This window comes from Hippichthys cyanospilos, chromosome 2 (genome assembly GCF_059441005.1).
Source record: "Hippichthys cyanospilos isolate Australia breed blue-spotted pipefish chromosome 2, RoL_Hcya_1.0, whole genome shotgun sequence".
NCBI lineage: Eukaryota > Metazoa > Chordata > Actinopteri > Syngnathiformes > Syngnathidae > Hippichthys > Hippichthys cyanospilos.
Window position 1 is genome coordinate 5,786,325 of NC_142370.1, and position 23,169 is coordinate 5,809,493.

The 23,169-nt window shown below is 41.6% G+C and overlaps 1 protein-coding gene across 1 annotated transcript in view; it reads right to left on the bottom strand.

Moving 5' to 3' along the window:
• Window positions 1-7,972: 7,972 nt before the first annotated feature.
• LOC148427003 (prickle-like protein 2) overlaps window positions 7,973-23,169 on the bottom strand; it is a 38,594-nt gene continuing 23,397 nt past the window's right edge. Inside the window, exons 2-9 of the mRNA XM_088408591.1 lie at window positions 20,681-20,871; window positions 18,409-18,522; window positions 18,122-18,259; window positions 16,158-16,361; window positions 13,745-13,931; window positions 13,335-13,489; window positions 11,148-11,961; window positions 7,973-11,053 (exon numbers count right to left, since the gene is read on the bottom strand). Coding sequence (XP_088264717.1) covers window positions 10,128-11,053; window positions 11,148-11,961; window positions 13,335-13,489; window positions 13,745-13,931; window positions 16,158-16,361; window positions 18,122-18,259; window positions 18,409-18,522; window positions 20,681-20,812 — 2,670 coding nt within the window. The 5' untranslated portion in view covers window positions 20,813-20,871 and the 3' untranslated portion in view covers window positions 7,973-10,127. The remainder of the gene's footprint in view (window positions 11,054-11,147; window positions 11,962-13,334; window positions 13,490-13,744; window positions 13,932-16,157; window positions 16,362-18,121; window positions 18,260-18,408; window positions 18,523-20,680; window positions 20,872-23,169) is intronic.

Below are 23,169 nucleotides of genomic sequence, written 5' to 3' on the forward strand. Positions count from 1 at the left end.
GAAATAGTTGCTTATTGTACAGTATAGTCGCGTTCATCACAATCACCATCTAAGGATTAACTCTTTCGGTGCCATGGACAAGAATTTTCGTCATGTAAAATAATTCGGTTGTGTGCCAGTGATAAGTGCTCTTACCAACTACATTTAATAATATTTTTTTAATGAATGGGTAGATCACCTTCATGGTAACACGTTAACAAACGGATGTCTTTGGAAAAGGGAAAACGCCCAGTGAAAAGATGGAAGAGCCAACAACTTTGAAGAAAAACAAAGTTGTTAATAGGCAAGGAGTTCTTCTTGAAATAATGAATTATTGCAGTAAGGACTTTGAGAGCTACTTACCAGCCTGGCTGTGATGCAGCCTGGTAGGAGAGGACTTGGGGATGTGGACACAAATTGTGCTAAAAATAATAACTTGAATATGAAGATGACAAAAAAAGGTCTAAAACTGTCTACAAAGTAACAAACAAAAAACGTTGAAAAAATTCTTACTACAAAAACACTTCAATGACAGACTGAGTAAACCAGGAATCAAACTCATGAAGACTAATGCTACTGCAACATCAACAGCACAACAGAAACATCGACACCAATGACCTGAGAAGAACTGAAAGGAAACAGGTAACTAAAGACACCCTAAACTGATGAGAGTGTGCTAGGACAGGCAGATGCAATCAAACTAACAAGACAACGACACAAGAGGAACACAAAGGTGAACGTAAAAACATGAACAAAACCCCATCAATAAAGCCAGAACTCAAAAAGACACATAAAAAAAAAACGCCCAGAACAGAAAAGAACAGTAAACCGAAACAGATCAAATACCAACCAGAAAAAAACATTAAAAAAAAAAAAAGACCCACCAGCAAGGTAGATCTGTGACCTATCTGTTAACAAACCATTGAATTGTCGAGCATTTTACTGCTCCACGGTGACAAAAAAGGTTGAGACCTCTGATCTTTAGAATAGTAGTGGTAAGTCTTTTTTTAAATGATGAAGCACTGCCGAAAGACTCTTTTGGAGAAATAGGGTCTCCGAGTTGGTCATTCTCCTTGGTGACGTCATAAGAAGTGCCTACCCGTCTTTATTGCTGCTTCAGGGCCCCCCCTACAGTGTGAATCAATTATAACAACTGTGGTCCAAAACAGATCAGACAAGCTCAGGCAACTAAATCGGGATCAGACAACGAAAACAGTGATTCTGAAAGTTTCTACCCCAAGTATCACCTACTTGTTGTGGTTTCATTAGTAAAAGGTACATAAAATGATATTGTAACCCGCTGGAAAATGATGCAGGTTGAACTTCAACACAAGGAAAAGAAAATATGTAATGTGCTTAAATAATGGTTCGATTATAATCAATGTATAAAAACAAATAGTTCTTGAAATACAAATGTGTGTAGGTAGGTAGGTACTCAATGCCCTACATGGACCGCAACAGTTTTAAACAATTGACTGTGAAAACGATGCCCAGAATATAAAGGGAAAAACATGTAGCAAAACTTCTTCTGAATATGTCACCGATGAATATAATCATTAAAAAAAAAGCTACATGAGCTTTAGGCAGTCTTATCAGATGATTCATATGGTAACTTTGAGTGAACAGAACAAATTCATCTCTTTTAAAATGTACTAGTTGCTTCAATGAGAACGGAGAGAAAGGTTGAGAGTGTTGCTTGAAAAAGAAACTAATAACAGCCCCAGAAATATAGGTATGTATCATGCGTCATAACCATAATGAAGCAGCAACATATTGTAATTATCGACAAAGAGATGCTATATACAGCGCTTAGCCAATCAAGACATTTAGTGGACCAATGTGTATTTATATGTTAATGTCACCATCAGCGTCAACAGACGTGTTTCACAGTGAATTTTCAGCACCAGACACAAGTTGCACTTTATGCATGCAATTTTTAACATGCCCGTTGGATGGCAGTGAAACTTTCCCTGATTACAAGCTGTAAAAAATTGCAGGGTACCAAGCCCCTGCAGATCCAAGTGCTTGGCGGGCAGCCTCATACCAACCAATACCGTGCCACACCATACTGACCTTTTACACCGTTTTTTCCCGTCAACACTAACACCATTTTCAAGCTCTTAGTAAGATTCCAAGTCCGTGCTAGAGGTAACTTAGTAATAGATGCGTTGGGGTTTATATGTTAAATGGACAAAGAATGTACTGAACAGTATTACACGTTACAGCTTTAATATGTCGCATTAAACCAGATTGTTTTCTTCCGTCTTTTTGTGCACACTGCTGCAACTGTGGAGGTGTGTTTGTGTATGTGTGTGGAACAGGTTTTGTGTGCGTGTGTGTGTGTGTGTACGTGTGTATGTGTGCCCTAGTGATGGTGTGATGATGGTGACTCATCACTGATTTGTGTGTGCTGTTGCTGTATGTAAGAGAGAGGGTGAGAGGCTGTATATAATGCAACTATTGCCTGCACAAGAATACTGCAGTCTCATATAGCAGCAAATTCTGCTTGACTTTTCTTTGCAAAACCATACTAATTTATTTATTTTTTTAAATTAGACGGATACCTTGGAAACAAGTCGCAGACAGGCGTGACAAAGGAAGAGCCATGTAAAAAAGCACACACAAACAATACTGTCATGTAAAAGAAAAACCCCAACTCTGCATAGTATTAGTATTGACCTTGGGTTTTGTTTACTTTCCAGCTCTGATTTTTTTTTTTCAAGTCCACCTCCAGCAGAGACCAGGGCAATCAATTCAGTGAACGTTTGTAACCTTTACCATCTGCTTCACTGCCCAAAAATAAGGACATACTCTCTCTTGGATTGCTATTCTGTAAGTGGATTTAGTTCATCACATAAGACATGAGAGCTGAGACCCACTTTGCTTCAGTGTGTCACAGAGATCTAAAATTAAAGCTTTGCACACAATTCTTGGCTGACCCAAACACGATGAGGAGCAAAGCAACACATGATGGATCCTTTCGACACTGAAGTCCAAATTGAAGCGACGAGGAGGAATTTTCACTTTTTGCTTTATTGCACTCAGAATTATGTTGAAATTGACATAAAGACCCGCAGAAAAGAACATGGGCATCATATACTGTATGTTTCCTTCACTTTGTGATCCTTTCCGAGCTGACTTGGGCCAGAAGTGAGGACCAGTTGCCAATCTGTCCCAGGTGTTTTGGATTGGTCACTTGCTTTGAATGCTCGACTTAAAGAGCAAGCCATAAAATTATATATTTGTTGTGCGTTAAATGAAGTGTAATTCAGATTTTCCACATTGTGAGCGGTCAGTGAATGCAGCGCCAGTGCAACTTGCTCCAACTTCAAGCTCCAAGTTTGGACCATTTGTGCTGCATTAAGTTCATGATTGTGTGTCAATGCCAAAGACCACCATGAATCAACGAGTTGAAAGGAATACCTTTTCGTGCTCTCTAATCGGAGCACTCGTTTCCAGCTGCTTCAATTAAGAGCGGCAAGGTATGGAGCTGTCATACCCTTTAAATGATCCTCTGCGTTTTAGTGATATTCTTGTGTGTGAACAAGGATGGACTCGGACGTTGCTTCAGTCCAATCACTTCTTTGATCCAAAATAATGCCTTAACAACCTCAGCTAACAGGAGCTGCTGTCAGCTGCGAAAGGCACTGGCTGCTAACAGTCACCTGACATCCACCCTCTAGCTTGTCTCATTACGGTAATTATTCTAAGTAAGAATACGGCTGATATGAAAATGTACATCGTGGGTCAAAACACAGCTTATGTGGCTGACAGATCAATCTTCTTTGAATGGTGTCGAAATAAATACAATTTTAACTTGACGTTTGTAGGACACGCCCATACTTTGGCCTTCATGTTTGGGGAAAAAAGTCCGTCTTATATTTGGCGAATTACGGTATTACTCGTCAAGCTCATATCTTTTCATTTTAACCAAAAGAAAAGCAAGTAGCTGAAAAAGTCAGTCAAGCATGCCGACAAGAGGCTAATTGCATACAGTACCTTACAAGGCACAATGCTAAAAATCTTACATGAAACTTGACTGGTTCAAGTTGGAATCACCCCTCACTTCATTAAATAAAAACATGCTAATGTCATTATATGAACAAAATAAAGTTCATATACAATCATCCTAAGCTTGTATCACCAGTCACCATCGATCACTCTCTTTTTCTTAAAAAATGAGCACCTGATGGTTTTAAATTTCCTCTGCATGTTTATGATAAATGCATTTCCTATCATTTTCTACGACTGGCAACACCACACCCACCATCTCTTCTCACATCATTTCTAGCGGGTCCACCTCTTATACATTGACGTACAGTAATGCCAATACAAAACTGGTTCACGTTCATTAATCGCTCATTACCCAGGGCGTGACATCACGAGTTATACATTACAGTTCATTCATAATAAAGATATAACGACGGGCCAACTGCAACAAGGGCAGTCTTTCTCAAATAGTGGAGTGGGCCCCCCTGCGGATGACCCTGAGGAAAAGGATTTGTTTTTGCCGTGTGAGGTGTAATTGCAATAAAATAAGGATTGGTATTCTTTTCTTTTTGTTGTAGGCACTTTGATGCACTTGGCTATTTTTTTTCCAGTTTTAGACCAACCTGTAACCTGCAGAAACACTGTAAAAAAGTAGTTGGCTGTTGAAAGTTCATTTCTATTGCTTTTTTCTTTTGTTCATGTTAAAAAGGATGCAGTTTTACGTCTACGGTGGGCCCCCGTGTTACGACATCAATCCGTTCTGCGGTTGGGGTAGTAAGGCAAATTCGTCGAATGACGGGCAATCTAAACTTATGTTAAATAGCTAATGCGTTTAGAACCTCAGGTAAAAACATAAAAAATGTACATGCATATTAAAAACTGGTCCCAAAATAGTATAGTAAGTGCTACCCATATATAATATACATGTATACAATCAGAAAACATGATAAATAAAACATATAGAAAGGATTTATTTACCTTTGACTGCCGCTTGTTATGCCCATATTCCCTAATAAGGGTTATCTCCAGCATCGTTTCCATATAAATCATCTTCTTACTTCTCTCTTTAACATCACTAGCAATCTTGGCACCCTTGGTTAACCCTTTTAACTTTGAATTAAGCAGTAAAATGCACTGTAAATACCGTTTTGTAACCACTCACAATCGAACAAAGATTTCACCATTTTAAACAAGTGAGCCCTACCAATAACAGACCAGCATCTCCGTGAGGAAGACGCCGACCAATAGCAGACCAACATTGTAGTCACGCGTTTCAGTTTTGGTCACATAACCGGGAAAATGTCATAAAGAGGGGATGAAAAAAACTCTGCATTCCACGTCGCAACATGAAAATAACGTAAATCAGGGACGTTGTAACACAGGCGTCCACTGTACTTAATACAATACGTATACAATTTTTTATAGATAGATAATAATCTTATTTATAGTCGGCACGGGGGGGGGGGGCGCAAAATGTTTTCTCTTTCCTTGGGGAGGCTTTGCGGAATTTAATTCATCTTTTTTTGCTCGATACCGGTGTTGTGCCAATGTATAGCATTTTGTATCCCCGTGTTCTCACAGTCTAGCAAGTGCTGTGCGGTGCATTGAATGAGCATTTCTATAGATGCTTGAGATGTCTTCCTGTGTGAGTGGTCATGAAACACAGCTATTTTCAACTGCATTAATGAATACAGTACTCACTTTCTTTTGCTTCCCCACAGAGTTATTGATCGTTGAATGCCGGTAGGCCGCCTTTGGTTTTTCTGAAACCCTTTTTTTTATAAAACCAACACTCAATCGGCACAGCATGTACTTCGCCAACCCAAATTGGTAACGCGCCGTCTGAAATGTTAGCTCGCTATGGTCTGACGCTACGGTGTTAAAAGCAGGACGTCGGGACGCGACCTATGCAAAATTGGGACCAAACAATGGGGGCCGGTCAAATCCCAGGACACAGGGCTCAAAATCGGGACTCTCAAAGTGGGACATTTGGTCACCCTAACTTTAGCATTTTTCTGGCCGCTTACCACTCACACACCACTTCTTGTTGGGAAAAGAAACATTGCTTGATCTTTTTCCACAAAAAATGAACACGTCTCTGCGACATGCTGTTTGACATGACTGAGTCTAAATGTCTGCGCCTCATGGAGACACATGTCCCAATGCACTTTGATATATTGTGAGCTCAAGTCAATAGTTTCTCTTTGGACATGTTTTGATAAAATGCGCCATCAGACAAGCTCAGAATTCACTGGGGCATTGTTGCGAATCGACATGTGGTGCCTTACTTTCATCATCTTTGAGTCATTACCAGCTCATCATTATCCCTCTCTAGCCAACTGTCTCATTGAAACAGTCCAACTGTTTGGTACCGTTTTCTTTTGCAGGTTCCTCAAAGCAGCCGTAAACCAAAGCCGCAAAGGAGAGATCACAGTGAGAGCGGCAAAACAAAGGCGGCAACTACAGCAGGGGAAACCAAAGATCCCTTCAAATGAGAGAATGAAAGGCGGTGAGAGATGGATGAGGTAGTGTGTCTGGAGACACACTTTGGGAGAAGTTAGAGTTATGAACAAATTGACGCAAACAGGAAAATTGACAGGAAAGGAAAGCACTGGGTAGGAGACATGGAACGTTTGTTTTCTGTAGCCTTCATACTGATGTGGCTGTTCTTACCCTGAGGCGGTTCACTTTCATTTGGACCTGTTTCCTTTGCTTGTTTACCATACTTTGCCAGAACACACACACACACCCACGCACACACGCACCCATCCATCCATCCGTCCATCCGTCTGTCTGTCCGTCCGTCCAGGTACCTGAACCTGTTGCCAGCAGGGCAATTCACAGGGCCCGCAAAGTTCAACAAAACTTGATCCTTTATAGTTGATCACACGATAAAATCCTTTTTAATGATGACTAAAGAGAGCATTTGATGAGGGGAAAACAAAAGGAAAAACTAACAAACATAATTTAAATTCAAGCTCTGACATGATTACATATTTAGAGATTTTGCTGTTACATCACAGGGATCTGTCATCTTTTAGCAGCACACAAAAGCAGGCGGCGGGAAAGATGGTGCTATTTCCAAGGTTGGGTAATGATTGCTTAAGTTTACTTATGAATGTATAAACCAGGAATGTAATAGGTTTAATGAGTTGTCAGCAGGGATGGGACAAGATACAAATTCCAAATTGTTTCTGGAGTTAGAGTCCACAAGAAGAGCGGTCCGCGACCTTTTGATCACCACGGACCGGTCAGCGCCTTAGATTTATATTGTGGACCGGGGTGGAGGGGTTGCTGGCTGCTCTAAAAACCACATCATCCTTCTCACTATGTATGTAATATCAACAGCGGCCAGAGGCGGCGCCAAAAAAACAAAGATCAAGCACAAACGTATGAAATGGAATTATGCTACATACACACCAAACGCAAAAATTCGCATCGCTACGCTCATTGGTGAGGCTTTCTGTCGCTGTTGTACTTTTTGTCCACTTTTTTGTTGTGTGAGGAGAGGGGAGGGGAGTGGAGCGAGCTTGTGTGCACTTTACGCTAGATCCAGAAAGAAGAGCATTGCTGAGAACTTTCACTTTTCCGGGATGTGACAGAGACAATTTTCACTGACAGCATCTTTATTCTTTTTTTTTTTACATTGCGTGTCCATCGCTTTGCGGCAATACTCGCTTGCCAAAAAAAAAAAAAATCAATGTCGCAATCAACGCGAAAAAGTTAAAAAATTTTGACTTCACGCGAGAGGCGAAATTTCGCTTCTCGTGACCGCGCGCGGCCATTCGCGTCGCTCCATTCCATTGCGTCGCCCGACGTGCATTCGCACGAACTCCATTGACTACAATACAAAACTCTCCGCTTTTTCGCTTCGTTCGAGTTCGGTGTGCACGTAGCATTTAAACAAAATCATCTCCAAAACATTATTTCGGGTGCTGCCCACGCGGCCCGGTACCAGTTGATCCACGGACCGGGGGTTGGGGACCACTGCACAAGAAGACACGAGAGGAGATTTTTGCAAAATATGTAAAAAAAAAAACTCACATTTTTCCAGTTTTCAAAATGTTTTCTTTTTACTCTGCGGATTACAACAAAATGAACATGAACAATTTTCTCTTGTCCTGGTTCTGAATGTGAAGATGATGGGTGCAGGGGTGGATCTACTGTAGGTCACCCAAGCATCTTGGAAATTCTTCATTTGCCTTATTGCCTTTCACAGAAAGCTGCCCAATGGCAGTTTGTCCAATTAACACAAAAATACAATCCATTTATAATTGCTTTACTGATTGATTTTAAAGTATTTAATACATTGGTCAACTTTTTTTAAAGTGGCTTCTAAATCCTTCCATTGTTTGTGCGAGGCCCCCAAATGATTAGGTTTGGATATCCCTGCCTTAAAAAGATAATTGGATTTGCATGTCATGTTAACTAAAAGTGCAGAACCTTATCACAATAGTGCACAATAGTTTTGGTTACCTGTTGTGTATAAATATTAATGGTTTACTGTACCTCAAATTCTTTCTTCTTCTTCGATAGAGCTCAATTTTAATTGACTGTCAGGGAGGTAGTCAGAATGTTTTTTTATCGGGATCTTAATTTCCAATGGTGTGCAGATGCGGATCATCATACTGGAACTTATTTTTGTTATTTCACCCCTTTCATGTAAACGATCAAGCAAACAAACTCAGAAGAAGTAAAGATACCACTAAATTAATAAAATCAGACAATAAACTAACACATGCCTAAAACTTGCTCGTTCATGGTTCAGTGTCACATCGAGTCATACCATCGGGTAAATATTTGATATTGCGATCGTTTAACTGATGACAAGAGAAAGTTCTCAATGTTCGTTGTCTCCAAACTTTCAATCTTTCGCAGATGTTTGAGTTGGAGCTGGAGAGACACTCTTGTGAATGGGTTGGTCCGAGATGAAGCCGTTCTCCTTTTGCAGGGAAAGATTTGACTCAGATTGTGGTTTCGTCTTGAGTCTCTCTTATCGAAAATGCTGACAAATCACACGCATAAAAGAGGAATAGGGAATATGCCTTTTTGGTTGTTCATAGAAGTACACTTTATTTTAAGTACGCAACAACAACAAGATGACATGCAAATACCTCTATCTCTACATGATATACAAATAATGATTCTTTAGTTACAAAATATAGAGATATATAACACCATATATACATGACATTTACATTACTGTATTCATTGCGTTAATATGTTTATTACTATATAAGCGCTTAATAGATATTATTTTTAATTTCCATAAGATTATTATTTGCATCATTTGTTTAAATATTTAAGTTATTACTTTTTTATTGTTAGAATTATCTTTATTTGTACTCGTCTATAAATTACTCTCAAAAAAAAACAAAGCATGTTGCAGAAGAGAAAACGGGACCATACCTGACGTTACTGTGCCTGAATGGTCAAGGAGCAGAGGCCACCCAGCGCCCTGTCCTCGGTAAAGCATGTAGAGCTGGCTATGCAGAGCACAAGTTTCAACAGACTATTTGTACATGGTGCTAACAGGGCTAGCGAGCTAACACTCCATCCCAGCAGCATTTGAATTCCACTGAGGTAAAACCATGACGCAGCTTGGAACCCGACACGTCGCCTTCACTTGCCCGACACGACAGCCACATTGTCCACATTGATACATTTAACGCCAAAGGCTGAATTAAACCTCGGAATTGTGACATCAGTCCAGTTTCCTATTTACCTGGGAAGCAATTTTTCAATCTCCCTAGAACATGGACACAGGCACGGACACTCACACAAGTCTTATTTACCTTGACCACAGTCATGTTTAGTAGTCAAATTAAGCACTGGTCCTTTTTTGTGCCATTGGGAGGATGGCATCCAACAATGTAAACATACCATTTGTTTTGTGTTGTGTAAGACAACTGAGCTTCCTCTTGTAGTTAGATCATTTTGTGTAGGAGTACACAAACACTATCCGAGTTGTGTAACCTCACAGCAAGAAAAATAGGCCTAATGTCTCTTTACATCCACCCCCCCGCACACACTATTATCTGTCACTCGCTCAAACTCGGCTACCCACTCTATGTTGCTTTTATTGTCTCCTCACCTCTTTCTCATATTGTTTTCCTTCCCCTCCCTACTATTGCTCTCACCAATATTTATGTCTACATTTAGGAAATGATGCAGTTTTTGCTCTTCCTCCTCTGACGGGCATGCAGCTGGCCATGAATGGGTCCGTGCAGAGGTCCGTGGTGGCCGCTCATTCCGGAAGGGCTATAGCGATGGCGTAGCTCCTCGTTGTTAATGTAGCACAGCTGCACAGGCCGAGGGATCGGTTCGCCCATGAAATATCCTTCGTTTTCCTCCGATTCGGAGGAAGAGGAGCAGCTGGAGCACCAGGGGTCAGCGACTTCCCTGTACCCATCTCCCCAGCATGGCCCGCCCAACCCAACAGGTTGCCAGCCAGCGTTTTGCAGGGTGAGATCAGAAGTGGTGCGGGGACACGGTCGGTGGGGCTGCTTTCGGCAACCGCCTGGCTCTGGTCCGAAAAGCTCCCGAGCGGCACGACCACGATCATAATCCTCCTGGACGCGATGATACGGCAGCTCCATCATAGGAGTAGGTCTGTCAGCCACAAGGTGAAGGGCGTTGTCAGAGCGAGAACGTCGGGAGCGTTTGTGTTGGCGGGCGCTGCGGTGCTGCCCTTGATGGTGTTTGCGGCGTCTTGCTTGAGGCTGTTGATTCTGGGATACATGTTCCTGTCCATTTATAAGTCGACGAGGCATTCTGTCACTCAAAGGAGCCATTCGCAAGTTCCCACTGCTGCCCATCGCCCCGACATGACGTTTGCTATCAAAACCAGAGGGCTGTGCTCCATCCCAGTACTGAAGTGGGTAGCCCACTCTGTGTGGTGGGTAGATGCCGTTAAAGGGACGAGAGGAGGACAAAGACTCCGTGCTATGGAACTGGACCGAAGAACTCAGCGTTCCCATGTTGCTCTTTTCAGACACATTCACCCCTGAATCCTTGCTCAAGTCAGGCATGGAGAACCTGGACAAATTCTCCTGACGCTTGCTGACCCCATCCAGAGAGTTGCCTGTAAACATATAAAGGAAATTTCACATCCGTGTACCCTCCATACATATCGGGAGCTATGGATAAAGTGCATGCTGTGCACGGAAACTCTTTACCTGTAGCATTGGACACGGTGAGCGAGTCCACAGATCCACGGGGCGTCTGTTCCAGTGGCGTCAGCGGCTCATTGAAGCTCATGGCATTGATGGGGTTTCTTCTGGTTAGAGGGGGCCTCCCGTCTCTCTGGAATCCATGAAGGCTAATGCTCCTCTTGTCAGAAAATCCTTGATTCTGGTTTGACATCTCATTGAAACTCATTTGGGTGCGTAACTTCTTGGGCCTGAACTCATCCTGACTATGGTGGATCCAGTTATCATTAAAGGAGTGACCCCTTAAGGCAGCCATGGGTGTCCTCTTTGCGTTGCCTTGCTCTTTTCCCCAGGAATCAGGCCTCTTTCCCGGGTTGACTGGACTCTGGGCTGGAGGATGAATATTTGAGTTGGGGTTGTAGCTCTGCCTGGCGTTACACTGACCCAAAAGATGAACAGATGTTGGAGTGGGAGAGGATTCTCGCTGGGGACCCTCAAAGGCCGCAGGGACATAAGGGTCATCTCGACTCATCCACACCTGATTAAGGCTTGGAGCGCGACTTGGAGTGCGACTTGGAGTGCGGCTGGGAGTGCGGTTAGGTGTTCTGCTCGGGGTCTGGCCGGCTGATACGCTTAAACGATCCATCTGAACGGTCAGCGGATCAATTTCAGCGGATAGACGGTCAGGCATCGGGGGAGGAGCTGAGTGGCGGGTTTCAATGTTCCTCCGCTCCTGCTCGGCATTCCTGCGTTGCTGTTTACCAATCTTGGTACTGTGGCGAGACTCACGGGATCGGGCGCTCTGAAAAGCGGAGTCCGACGAATCTGACTCATCTGGATCCTGATTCAAACAACAAAACAATCGGCAACTGCTAATAAAACTAACCCATAAGTGCAGTGTTCCCAACATTGGTGTGCCGAGAAAGATAATCAGTTGTGCTGACAGAAATGATGAAGTTTCATTATTCATTTACCATAAACGATAGACCTTTGTTCACCGATCTATGCCTGTGACATATCATGCCTGTCAGAGCAATTAAATGCTCTTCCACTAGATAGCTGTGGGTACAATGATACTGTGTATTTCTTGTTGCTATTTCTACAACTGAATAATGATAGCAACATCCGCTGCTCTCACACTGGATGTGTAAAAGAAGAGATCATTATTTCTGTTGACCGTATATAGATTTTGTGACATTTTAGTATGGTGGTGGATACGGTAAGATTTTTCGGGACTAAAAGGTATCCATTCCTCCCTAAAGGTTGGGAAACGCTGCACTATAGTTCCACAGTAACTATTATTACAGTGTCCGTTCATTTTTTCGCAGTCAATGGGGACCAAAAGCTGCCGCAAAAAGTGAAATCCACGAAGTGGGACTTCCCTTCGCCCCCCAGGAATTTCCATGCATGTGTATACCAGAATTTTTTAAAATGTTAATATATTTATACTTTAAGACAAAGATTGCTGCTGTACACATATTTACCTATATATTTAATAATAATAATAATATAATTAAACCTTATACTGTAACTGTACTGTTATTCCTTTCCTTGGCCGGACTACTTTTTTTAAATGTTAATATATTTATACTTTAAGACAAAGATTGCTGCTGTACACATATTTACCTATATATTTAATAATAATAATAATATAATTAAACCTTATACTGTAACTGCACTGTTATTCCTTTCCTTGGCCGGACTAACGGCCTTTGGACGTTGACCTAGAGTGGAGCCCGTAGCTGACCAAACATAATAACGGGAAGCAGAGTTTACACTCGATGTTCCAATTTATTACGAAAGCACTCTAAGAAACATCTTCCCTCTGCTTTCTTTCAACCTCCTCTTCCTCTTCTTCTGTTGGCGTTTGAGCTCTCTCTCTGTGAGCTTCATGAACGAGACTGTACACGCAATCTGTCAATCAGCTCATGGGCCTCCCTACAAGACACAGGATTGGCTCCCGGGGAGACAGTGAACAAAGAGGGTAGGAGTGTAATCCACTTCTGCCCTAGTCAGCTACAGGCTCCACTCTAGGTTGACGTTGGAGAAGTGCCCACCGGACGTGTTACATTACAGTCAACTCGTCGGTTTGGCATGCAGGAAATCTCCACAGCACGTCTCTCCACAATATAAGCAAAAAAAAAAAAAAAGCAATGCACCAAAGAAGTGCGAAGTAGCGAGGGAACACTGTACTTTGTAACAGACTATTATTACCTGCCCAGCGCTGCAGGACCGTGAGCAGAAGATCTGTCCCTGCTTTGGCAGGAAGGGACGGCCAAGCAGAGAACGTTTGCAGTGAGCACAGCAAAAACATTCTTCAGTTGCGTGCCAGTGCTGTCCATCATATGTCATCTGGCCTTGGTCAATGCCTACACGTAACAACACATGTTGGATACCAATAGAAGTCTGAGTTATGTAGTCTTAATAAAATGAATGGTAATGCTGATGGCAGCTATTGATATAGATGATAGTAAAGGTCAATCAATCAGATTTTTTTCCACCCTCTGCAAGAAAAAGATTGATCTCTCAATTTATAAGAAGCAGCAAATAGATGTCTCCAACCTTGCTGCTGATTTCAAGCTACAGTAGGTCGTTTCAATCTAATGGAATCACAAATAGCTTACCTATATGTTCTCCGCACGCATCACAGTACTCTGCGTAAAGAGACTCAAAGCAGTTGCAGCAGTGCGGCCGTCCATCTTTCATAATGTAGCGCTGGCCACCGAGTGTGGTCTCACACTCATAGCAGCAGAAATGCTTCATGTGCCAGTGCCTGCCCTCTGCCTCCGTGCACTCATCAGCAAAGATGATCTGTGTGGGGAAAAAAAAAAAAAGTTAAATTCAGAGGTCATTTGGAATCCCAGGGAAACATCATTGCTGGCTCCCCATTTTCTCATTTTTTCCACTTCAGGTGAGGGGGATACTGTTTTTTCCAGCTCTGAATACTGACTGTTGAATTTCATTATAACTTGACAAAATCCATCTATGCATTTGCTGTATATCTGGAGCCTATTACAGCAGACTACGTGAATGCAGAGGTACAACTTGGCTGGTCAACAGCCAATCGTCGAGCTTATGCGACAAGCAGATTTGAAAAGTTGACAAGCACCGTTTAGGTTCAGATCTGGCCACCCCTACATTTCCCAACACTGCCAAATCAAATAAATTTGGGACAAAACCCCACTGAAAATAAGGGTTAAATTTAGTTTTTATGATTCGCCGCTGCAAGACCTTTTGTTTAAATGATCAGGTTTGTCATGTAGCCCCTACAGACCTTGCAGATTGTCTTTTCATTTGAATCAAGTGTGTTGCAGCAGGGCAACACACAGTATACAACATCCAGGACAGCAACTCTCATGGACCAGGATTGAAAATCCCTGCCTTACATGCAGCATTTATTTCTGTTTGTGCTTGAAAATGAGCATTGGTTGAGACAGTCCGAGAAATGCCATGAAACAATTCACTGACAATGGTGGATAAAAGCTAAAACCGGGATATTTGGTCACACTAATTCTAGGACATATTGCAGGCTGGTGAGGCATTCTGTAGTCACTTATATCACATACCCAAAGAATAGGTTCATTTTTAGCGTGCTGCTATGTGTGAAAAGGCCTTAAGCAATCACTTCAGCAGAACGATAGCTGCAATCAAGTCGGTCGACAGGACCTTCAGGATTGCGGTAACATGAAGAGAACTGGAGATATGCAACCAATGTGCCCAGCCAATGTGCCCAAAGGTTAATTTAAGTTAAGGAAGGCTGCTTGGTTGCTGCAAACTTTGTTTACACACCATAATATTAACAATTTCAGAGTCATTTTATGCTTGCTTGAAAATTAGGGAGTTTGTGATTAGACCAACCATGACATCCTCTGATGAAACTATTAAATTGAACCTACAGTCAGGAAAACACTAAACTAATTCGACTTAATTCCCAAAAAAAGTAGATGAAGGCATTTGAGTTTGAACTTTTCATATGAAGACATTCACACGCGTTTATATCAATGGACAGTGAAGCAGGGGTCACCAACAGCCTTTTTGAAGCTCAGTGGTACAAACTTCTAAAATGAAAAAAAATGGCGCTCATATTACCTTTAAAAATTGTATTGTTATTAATTTACGTAGACACTGATCATATTATTAGTTTTTTATATCAGTGGGAGAGTGGTCATCTCTCAAGCCGGAAGTTGTGAGTTCAGTCCCAGCCCGTGACCAAGTGGAAGCATCCGAAAGCAGTACACCAAACTCCCAATTTCGCTCGACGCTTCATCAGTAGTTGAACGTGTGATCCGACGTAAAGTGTTTTGACGGCCTTGTAGATGGAGCGGCGCTATAGAAGTGAAGTACCATTACCATATTAACATTATGCAGCACTTTATTTCTACACATCACCAAAAAAATGATCAAGACTTTCAAGTGAACAGTTGTGCATTTCGGGGAAATCAGTCATCTCCCATCACTGGCGAGCTATTATTAGAGCAGGCCTGTGGGCTACTCATTTGGTCCTTGTGGACTATTATTTCTCACAGATACCACGTTGGTGACCCATGATGTACCGTACTTCTCAATAAAGCGTCAATGCATGGTTTTGGAAAGGAAGCCAGGGCTACCCCCTGTGCCTGTTGCTTGCCCTCCAGAGAAAAAAAAACAAAACAAAAAAAAACTATTGATTGATTGTTCAGTTAATTGATTGAAAACCAACATAAGCATAGGGACGGGATGAAAGGCTGGTGCCCAGATTCACAAACTCAACTTCAGAACTGAAGGTGTCCTCTACTGGGCTGCCCTCATTATAAAAGTAGTCTTGTCATGATTACAAGACTTTAATTAGTGAAAAGTGGAACGGACAATTTGTTGTCGTGACTTGCCTTGCTCGCCTCACATGCGGTACATAAAAACATAAGCAGATTTTCGGAGACATGGCGAAAACACTGAGCCATCTTTTCACAGCAGACTAGTTCCAGCCGGTTCCAAATATCGGAGATTGTGAACATTCAGCCCTTCCCAACACTGAAGGGCAGCGGGCCCGGAAAGGCGCACCTCATCACAGGCGCAGCAGCGGGGCTTCAGTCTCTCGGCGTGGTGCCGGCCGCAGTAGAGCTTGCCATCCTGATAGAAGTAGATGAGATCCACCAACATTTCCTCGCACATGCAGCAGGCGAAGCAATTTGGGTGCCACCATTTTCCGTGACCTGCCCTGGTGGCAAACACCACGATGTCGCCTCCATGTATCTGACCTCCGCACTGTTAGAGAAGAAGGAGGGAAGCAAAGGCTTACGCAATCTCCTTCAAAGAAACTGAGGAAATAACAAATGCATGAAGACTTTAATGCTTTCATTAGGGATAGACGTATAGATATTTATACGCATACGCCACTTCTCTGCCATCCTAAACAATTGTGTGTGTATGGCTCACTTTCAATTGTTACTTCATATATTTCTGTACCTGTATAATGCGTGCTAATATAGCCCCAAATATGCTTGTGTGTTTTGCTGCTCTAGGCCACATGCTAAGAAAATTAGAGACGAGGGAGCTGGTGAGGCAATATTTCATAAAGTTGTGGAAAGGAGCCAAGCGTGTGCCAAAGGAGTTTTATACAGCAGCAACACAAGCAATTTATTCAAAAAGGCTGAAGACCGCAAATGTTGACAGAAACTGAAAAGAATTAACTCCAGAGAGAGTCCACTGTTTGCAAATATATATATATATATATATATATATATATATATATATATATATATATATATATATATATATATATATATATACACACACACACACATTTAAGATAGCCGACTGAAAGGCAAAGTTATTGGATTATATGTGGATGTTTTAAGTACACAAAGGAACATTGCCTTGTTTGACTTATGTTTATTTTGACAGTAGCATCAACTAGAAGTAACAATAAAGAGCTTGAAGCTTCTTTTTGATGATTGTTTATTATCAAGTGTGTGAAGTTGAGCTCACTGTCACCGAATTTTGAGACTTCATTAACAGGCTCGATCCAAAAATGATGTCGTTTACCCTCATTGATTTCAATAAAATAAATAATGCAATATGTTGTATATGCCTGTTCCTTTGTCCATGAAAATAGCAGATTTTGGTGAGTCTTGAGACATTGTCAGACTTAAAATCTCATAGAGAATTGCTTCAAAGGAAATCGTTTTGATGAGCTCATGCAGTGTAAAGGCTGTGTAACTACCCGAATTCATGAATTCACCCATTAATATGGGTTTATATGACATCTATAAGAAAAGAAAGGTTTGATTTTTTGAAATCTAACATCTCCTGACACATTTATTAACCGTTAGTAAGTCTGAATAGTTCATGTGTAAGTTTGTGCATACATACAGTATATTTCAAGACAATTTTAACTACGTTTGTTAATTATACATGTCAGAAACATGTTTTAGAAATGATAAATCCCGCATTTACTAAAGCTTAACCAATGTGCTCATGGATGACGAATAAACATTTTGTCACTGTTCAATAAACACCAACGATTATTTATTTATTTAGTGTCAAAGTCAAGGCCCAGGGACCAGATCCAGCCCGCCAAATGTGGCTCGCGAAATTCTGATTTGACTTCAAGTTTCTTGCTAAAATACCAAACTTACAAGTTGCCTTCAACTTCTAAAAATTTGGGGGGAAAACAAGGATTTTTTTTTTTAATTCACAATCCCTCTTTTGAACTGTTTTTCCCGGCCTCTGATTTCAACACTAGGTAGGTGTGGGACTAACACACTTAAAATTGATTTTCCTTCACAGTCATAACTGAACTGACAGAAACTAGAACTACAATGCGACCCAATATAAAAATGAATTTGAGACCCCTGCTTGATACAGTAAATGATGACATCAGCATATACTAAAGCATAATAGTGTCTACTTATTACAAAGTGTTACAAAAAGTACACGATCTCGGAGCGCTGTTGTATGTGTGTCATTAAGTCTGCTGTTTATTTTACAAAAGCTTTATTGGAATCTTTTCCACTTCTTCATACCTTATCACAGCTGGCCCCATTAATGGTAACCGGGAAAGGACGGACGTTGCCTCTGCCCAGGTTGTCCTTCTTGCGTTGGTTACTGAAGAGCTTTAGTTCTCTTTTCTCCTCCTCGTCCAAGGAGTTGCAATAATGTACCTGAACAACACAGTTCATCATCAGTCCAAAATGTATGGCTACCATCTGCGATACTAATACAGACAGACTGCAGCATTTCATATGCAACCACAATGACCACCTTGCACACAGAACAAAGGATTTAGTTGTTGTGCTCGCAAATTCTTTACCTCATTGTCATGTGGAGGCAACTGATGCAGCAGTTGTTTGATGCGATATTTCTCTCCGGGGCTGTTAATGTAAGGGACCTTCTCTTCTGGTAATGAGCTGTAATACTGATGCACCTGGAACAGATGAGATGCAGTTGTGCATTTTTCAGAGAAATCAATTTTAGTTCGAAATTACAAAATCAAGAGAAGGATGGTCGGTCGTTCATTGGGTAGGAATACACTTTTGGGATTAGCATATCATATATGACATATATTTGCTGGGATGATTGAGAAACCGAAGTCAAACGATTGAAATAAAATGACCAAATCGAAGCTGGAAAGCTTCCACGGGGATTAAAAAAAAAAATTACCAAGAGTAAATGTTTGGCTCTAAAGCATAGGTCTCAAACTCCAGTCCTCGAGGGCCGCAGTCCTACATGTATTTGATGCTTCTGTCTTAAACACACCTGATTCATATTGTTGGCTCGTCAGCAAGCGCACAGGAGCTGTGCATTATTGATTTATTTACATTTATAGATAAGTCACTGCAAGGCTTGCAAATGTCAAAAGCTTTCCGGTAGCACACCCAGCCCCAGTGGTTTTGGGGTCTCAACACAAAAACCTCTATTGCACCCTGATCGCGTGTCGCTGTTGAAAGGATGAATACAAAAATAAAGGAAATACGTGACAAAGCATCGGGTTTTTAATATGTCCAAAATTGGCAATATTTCCAATTTTAGATGGCAGTAAATGAGCCCGACATGGGCTAAATTTGACAACTTCAGGGTGTACCTTTCAACCTCCCGTTTTTAAGCATTTCGTTGGGACGGCAAATTGAAAGTTGACGTGTTTTGACAATCTATGCAACATTTTAGCCCACTTTTAGCCTGGCCTTATTATGTCATTCATCCATCCATTCTAAAATCACTAGTCACATTCAAAGTAGCACGATGCTGAAAGGGACGACTGCTCCACTGTGGGGGTCGTCACAGCTGTCTTGCACGAGTCACACACCAGAGTGCCGACGTGGCGGAAGCACATCTGTGATACGTAAAGTGCGGACATGAAGAGCGACCCTGACCACTGTCTCTGAATTGTTAATTAACATGGATGTCAGAGTGGCCGATTGTGACCCAAAGATTCACATGAAAATCCAGAAATTTCCATTCATTTCCCCCCAAAATGAACATTTCCAATCTCTTTAGGTAAATCTCCACACACACGTACCCTTTTTGCAACACAAGAACTGTACAGAATAGATTTGCTTTCGAATTGATCAATAGAATAATTAACACATTGAGGAGGCAATTCATTAGGATTTCATTGCTGCACATGTAAGGCGGCCAATTTCTCTCGCTGAATGAGAGACGCTAACGACTTTTCCCATTTAAGACGAAGATGGCAAACAGGCGAAGTGACTGCGACTGGGATGCACAGTGCGTCATCATATTTTTATTATGCCCATCACACGTTCATCAAACGCCACAGCCGATGAAACTAACACATAGTGTATCTTCGTCCTTGGCAGTCGATGAAATGAGCTTGGCCAGGCATACAATTGAAAGGAACTTAAACTGCAAATGAGCTCGTCGTGGCACCTGAGCGCATCAACTGACTAACACGCAATTTCAATTAAATGTATCCACGCACTCATCGACTCAAACGACTTTCATTCATTTGGGTTTCATTTTAATAAGGCTACTTTCAAAGAAAGGATGCCACCGAGTGTCGGAATCATCAATTCATTTCTGAAGTGATGTGTTTGTGTCAGATTCAATACAAATTTTGCAGTCGCTTCTGGGGGAAACTGCTTCTCCGGTAGAGTGACCCGCGCAACATTTGTTCACTGCATCGCAGACTCTGTTGAAACACCGTAATCAGTCAGTCAGCACGGCGTTGCTTTTTAACATTTGGCCACGCTTGTCAGCCTGCCTGAACGTGAACGTGAACTGGCTTCCTACACAACGTCAGCTTTAACGTTTATTCTGCCTGGCATCTTATAGATGCAGTGATTTACTTGACCCCGCCCAATCCCTATCAGCCACAGAGACTCTAAAAGCACCGTGAAGGGAGTCAGTCAATTAACCATCTTAGTGTTATTGGGAAAATGCCGCTGATCGCCCAAATAATTAAATTCCTCTTCCCGATTTAGTTCCAATTCGTTACAGTCTGGCTGCAGCGCAGAAACACATTAGCTAATGGAGCATGCGGGAGTGGCGGCACAGCGCTGTCAAACGTGCGCTGAAAGTCCCCTCTGAATTGAAGATGAATAAGGAGAAAATTGGGCATATACCTGCTCCGGACTGAGGCCGGGTGGAACCCAGGCGTACTCCTCCAGAGCGCATCCGGAGTCATCGTCAGAGGTTGAGTTCCTCTGGAAGTCGTACATCAGCTTGGTGATGGTCTTCTCGATCTCCAGAGACATGATTGTCACAACATGCTCTGTTACACGCGTTGCTGCAGGGGATGCTGGTACACTTGGTACTGGGGGGTAAAACGCGGCATAGGGGAGTCAAAAATAGGAAAACAAGAGTGGACATCATATGGCAATGCTTCAGTGTTTGCTTCTCCATTTACAAGGCAACATGTGGACCACACAGATTTATTGGCACCCATTAAAGGCACCAAAATGTTTGCGGAGCTGCACTGCCAATTCTACGTTGCCCACAATACAGAGGAGCCTTTTGCATTTTTATACACTGCAAAAAGTGCCAGATGAAAAACAAGAATTAAAAGTAGAAGTAAAACATTATCATATATACATATAGATATATAGTTTTACTAACTTACTAACAAAAACACAGGTAATTTTGATATTTCTCCAAAACCTCCCTCCTTTATTGTCATTTACCAGGAACCCAAAAGTTAAAATTATAGCGTAAGTTGTAAGAGCATTGGTGATTAGTAGATGACGCAATCGTTGGCCAATGTGTTTTTAGCCCTGTAGCAAGCTAATTAATGTGTTCCAGGAAAGCTGCCTCTAAGTTTGAATTGTTCACAAAGTAAAGAAAAGGAAAACAGGAAACATGTTTTGTTATAGGAAATCTGGGAATTTAGGAAGAAAAGGACCTTGGGCTACATGATTTAAAAAAAAAAAAAATCTTGCTAGTATATAAATAAGGGCTCGCATTGTAGCTTGAAAATCTCAGTTGAGTCACTCGAATCTTAATGTAACTCTGCATGTTACAGACCATGAGATATTAAATATTTTAGAAAAATATTCCCACATAAATCTTGTCCATGAATGTGACAGCAGCAGATACTTCCATGTGATGAGCTGGTCTGTGCGCGCCCGCCCATGCAGAGAAGTGAGCGCCGTGTATCGTTCCAACATGGATGCTGCTTATTTCTTTGTCAGTGAAAATTGCAGGTTTGCAACCTTGAGCCTGAGGCTGTGCTTCTTTAGTAGCACACTCAGAGCGGGCCCACTGGCAAGCAAACAGCCTGCTTGGCAGCTCAACATTATTTCAAACGTGACTTAAGGTGCCAAAAGGAAAATCAGATTGCTAAATCGGCAAAAGCAGAGAATTGAAGCGGGTAGTAGAACATTAAAAACCCCAAACGTTCAACAGCGATACAACAGGACAGGTCACATTAAACTGTGAACCACATACAGGTGGTATTAACACGTTTATATTCCACTTCTGGAAGAGACTTTTCACCTCACTTTGTCTGAGCTTGTTTCAGAAGACACAAACAAGCGTATCAGCTTTCACATACAACAGCGTCACGATTGAATTTCTCGCAGAAAGCAGATAGTGTTGGCAACAGATGACGTTAATCAAAAAGAAGCTGCACATTTCACTGCTGCCGTTGCTTAAAAACATTTGCAAGCTAAGACAGCTTGTTAGACACCAACTTCATGTTGACAAAATGGAGATATGTCTGTTGTAAAGCGACTTTTCTTGGAGAATTGCTACCTGCAGCTTTCCATATGTGTCTCGTCTAGACATAATTATTTAATTAAGCAACACATCATTTTCTGGAGGCTGCTGGATTTCATTGACTCCAGGAGAGATATGTCTTACTTTATTTATTTTTGCAACATCGCTTGACGCTCCATGCATTCCTTTTTTTTTTTTTTATATTAACGTTTAACTCTTTCAGTGCCATGGACGAGAATTCTCATCTTTAAAATTAATTCAGTTGTGTGCTAATGATGAGAATTCTCTTATTTTTTTTTTTTAATGAAAGGGAAGCTGACATCCTAGTGCTTATTTTAATCTGAAAGGGATAGTGTGTAAGCTGTAGACCACAAGCAGCAGGATGTGCTGCGGGTACGCATTTATCATTGTCCATAGCTATAACAAAGATGGCTGCCTCCGGAGGTGCCACCCCCCCATGTAATATATTTTAATGATAACCTATGATTATATTTAAAACATACTGTTGGTCGTTAAGAACACATTTAGTTGCAAGGTTTTGAAATTTACAATCATTTAATTTATTCCCTTTTGCTGAAAAACGGTCTAGATCACACACACTGTCCGTTAAGCCAGTGTTTCGCAATTATATTTTCTCAAGTCCCCCCTCAGAAAGAGCAAACTTTTCGCGCCCCCCCCACTCGACACGCCGTTAGATTATTATAAATAGAAAAAATGTTTTAGAATCCCTAAACCTGTATCATTTTTAATTAACAAAAAAAGCAATAGACATCATCTTTCAGCATCTGTAAAGTATTTTTTACAGCGTTTAAACGAGTTACAGCTTAGTCTAAAGCAGATCATTATTGCAATATTTCCCTGAGGTGATTCCCCCCCCCCCCACTATTTGAGAAGCACT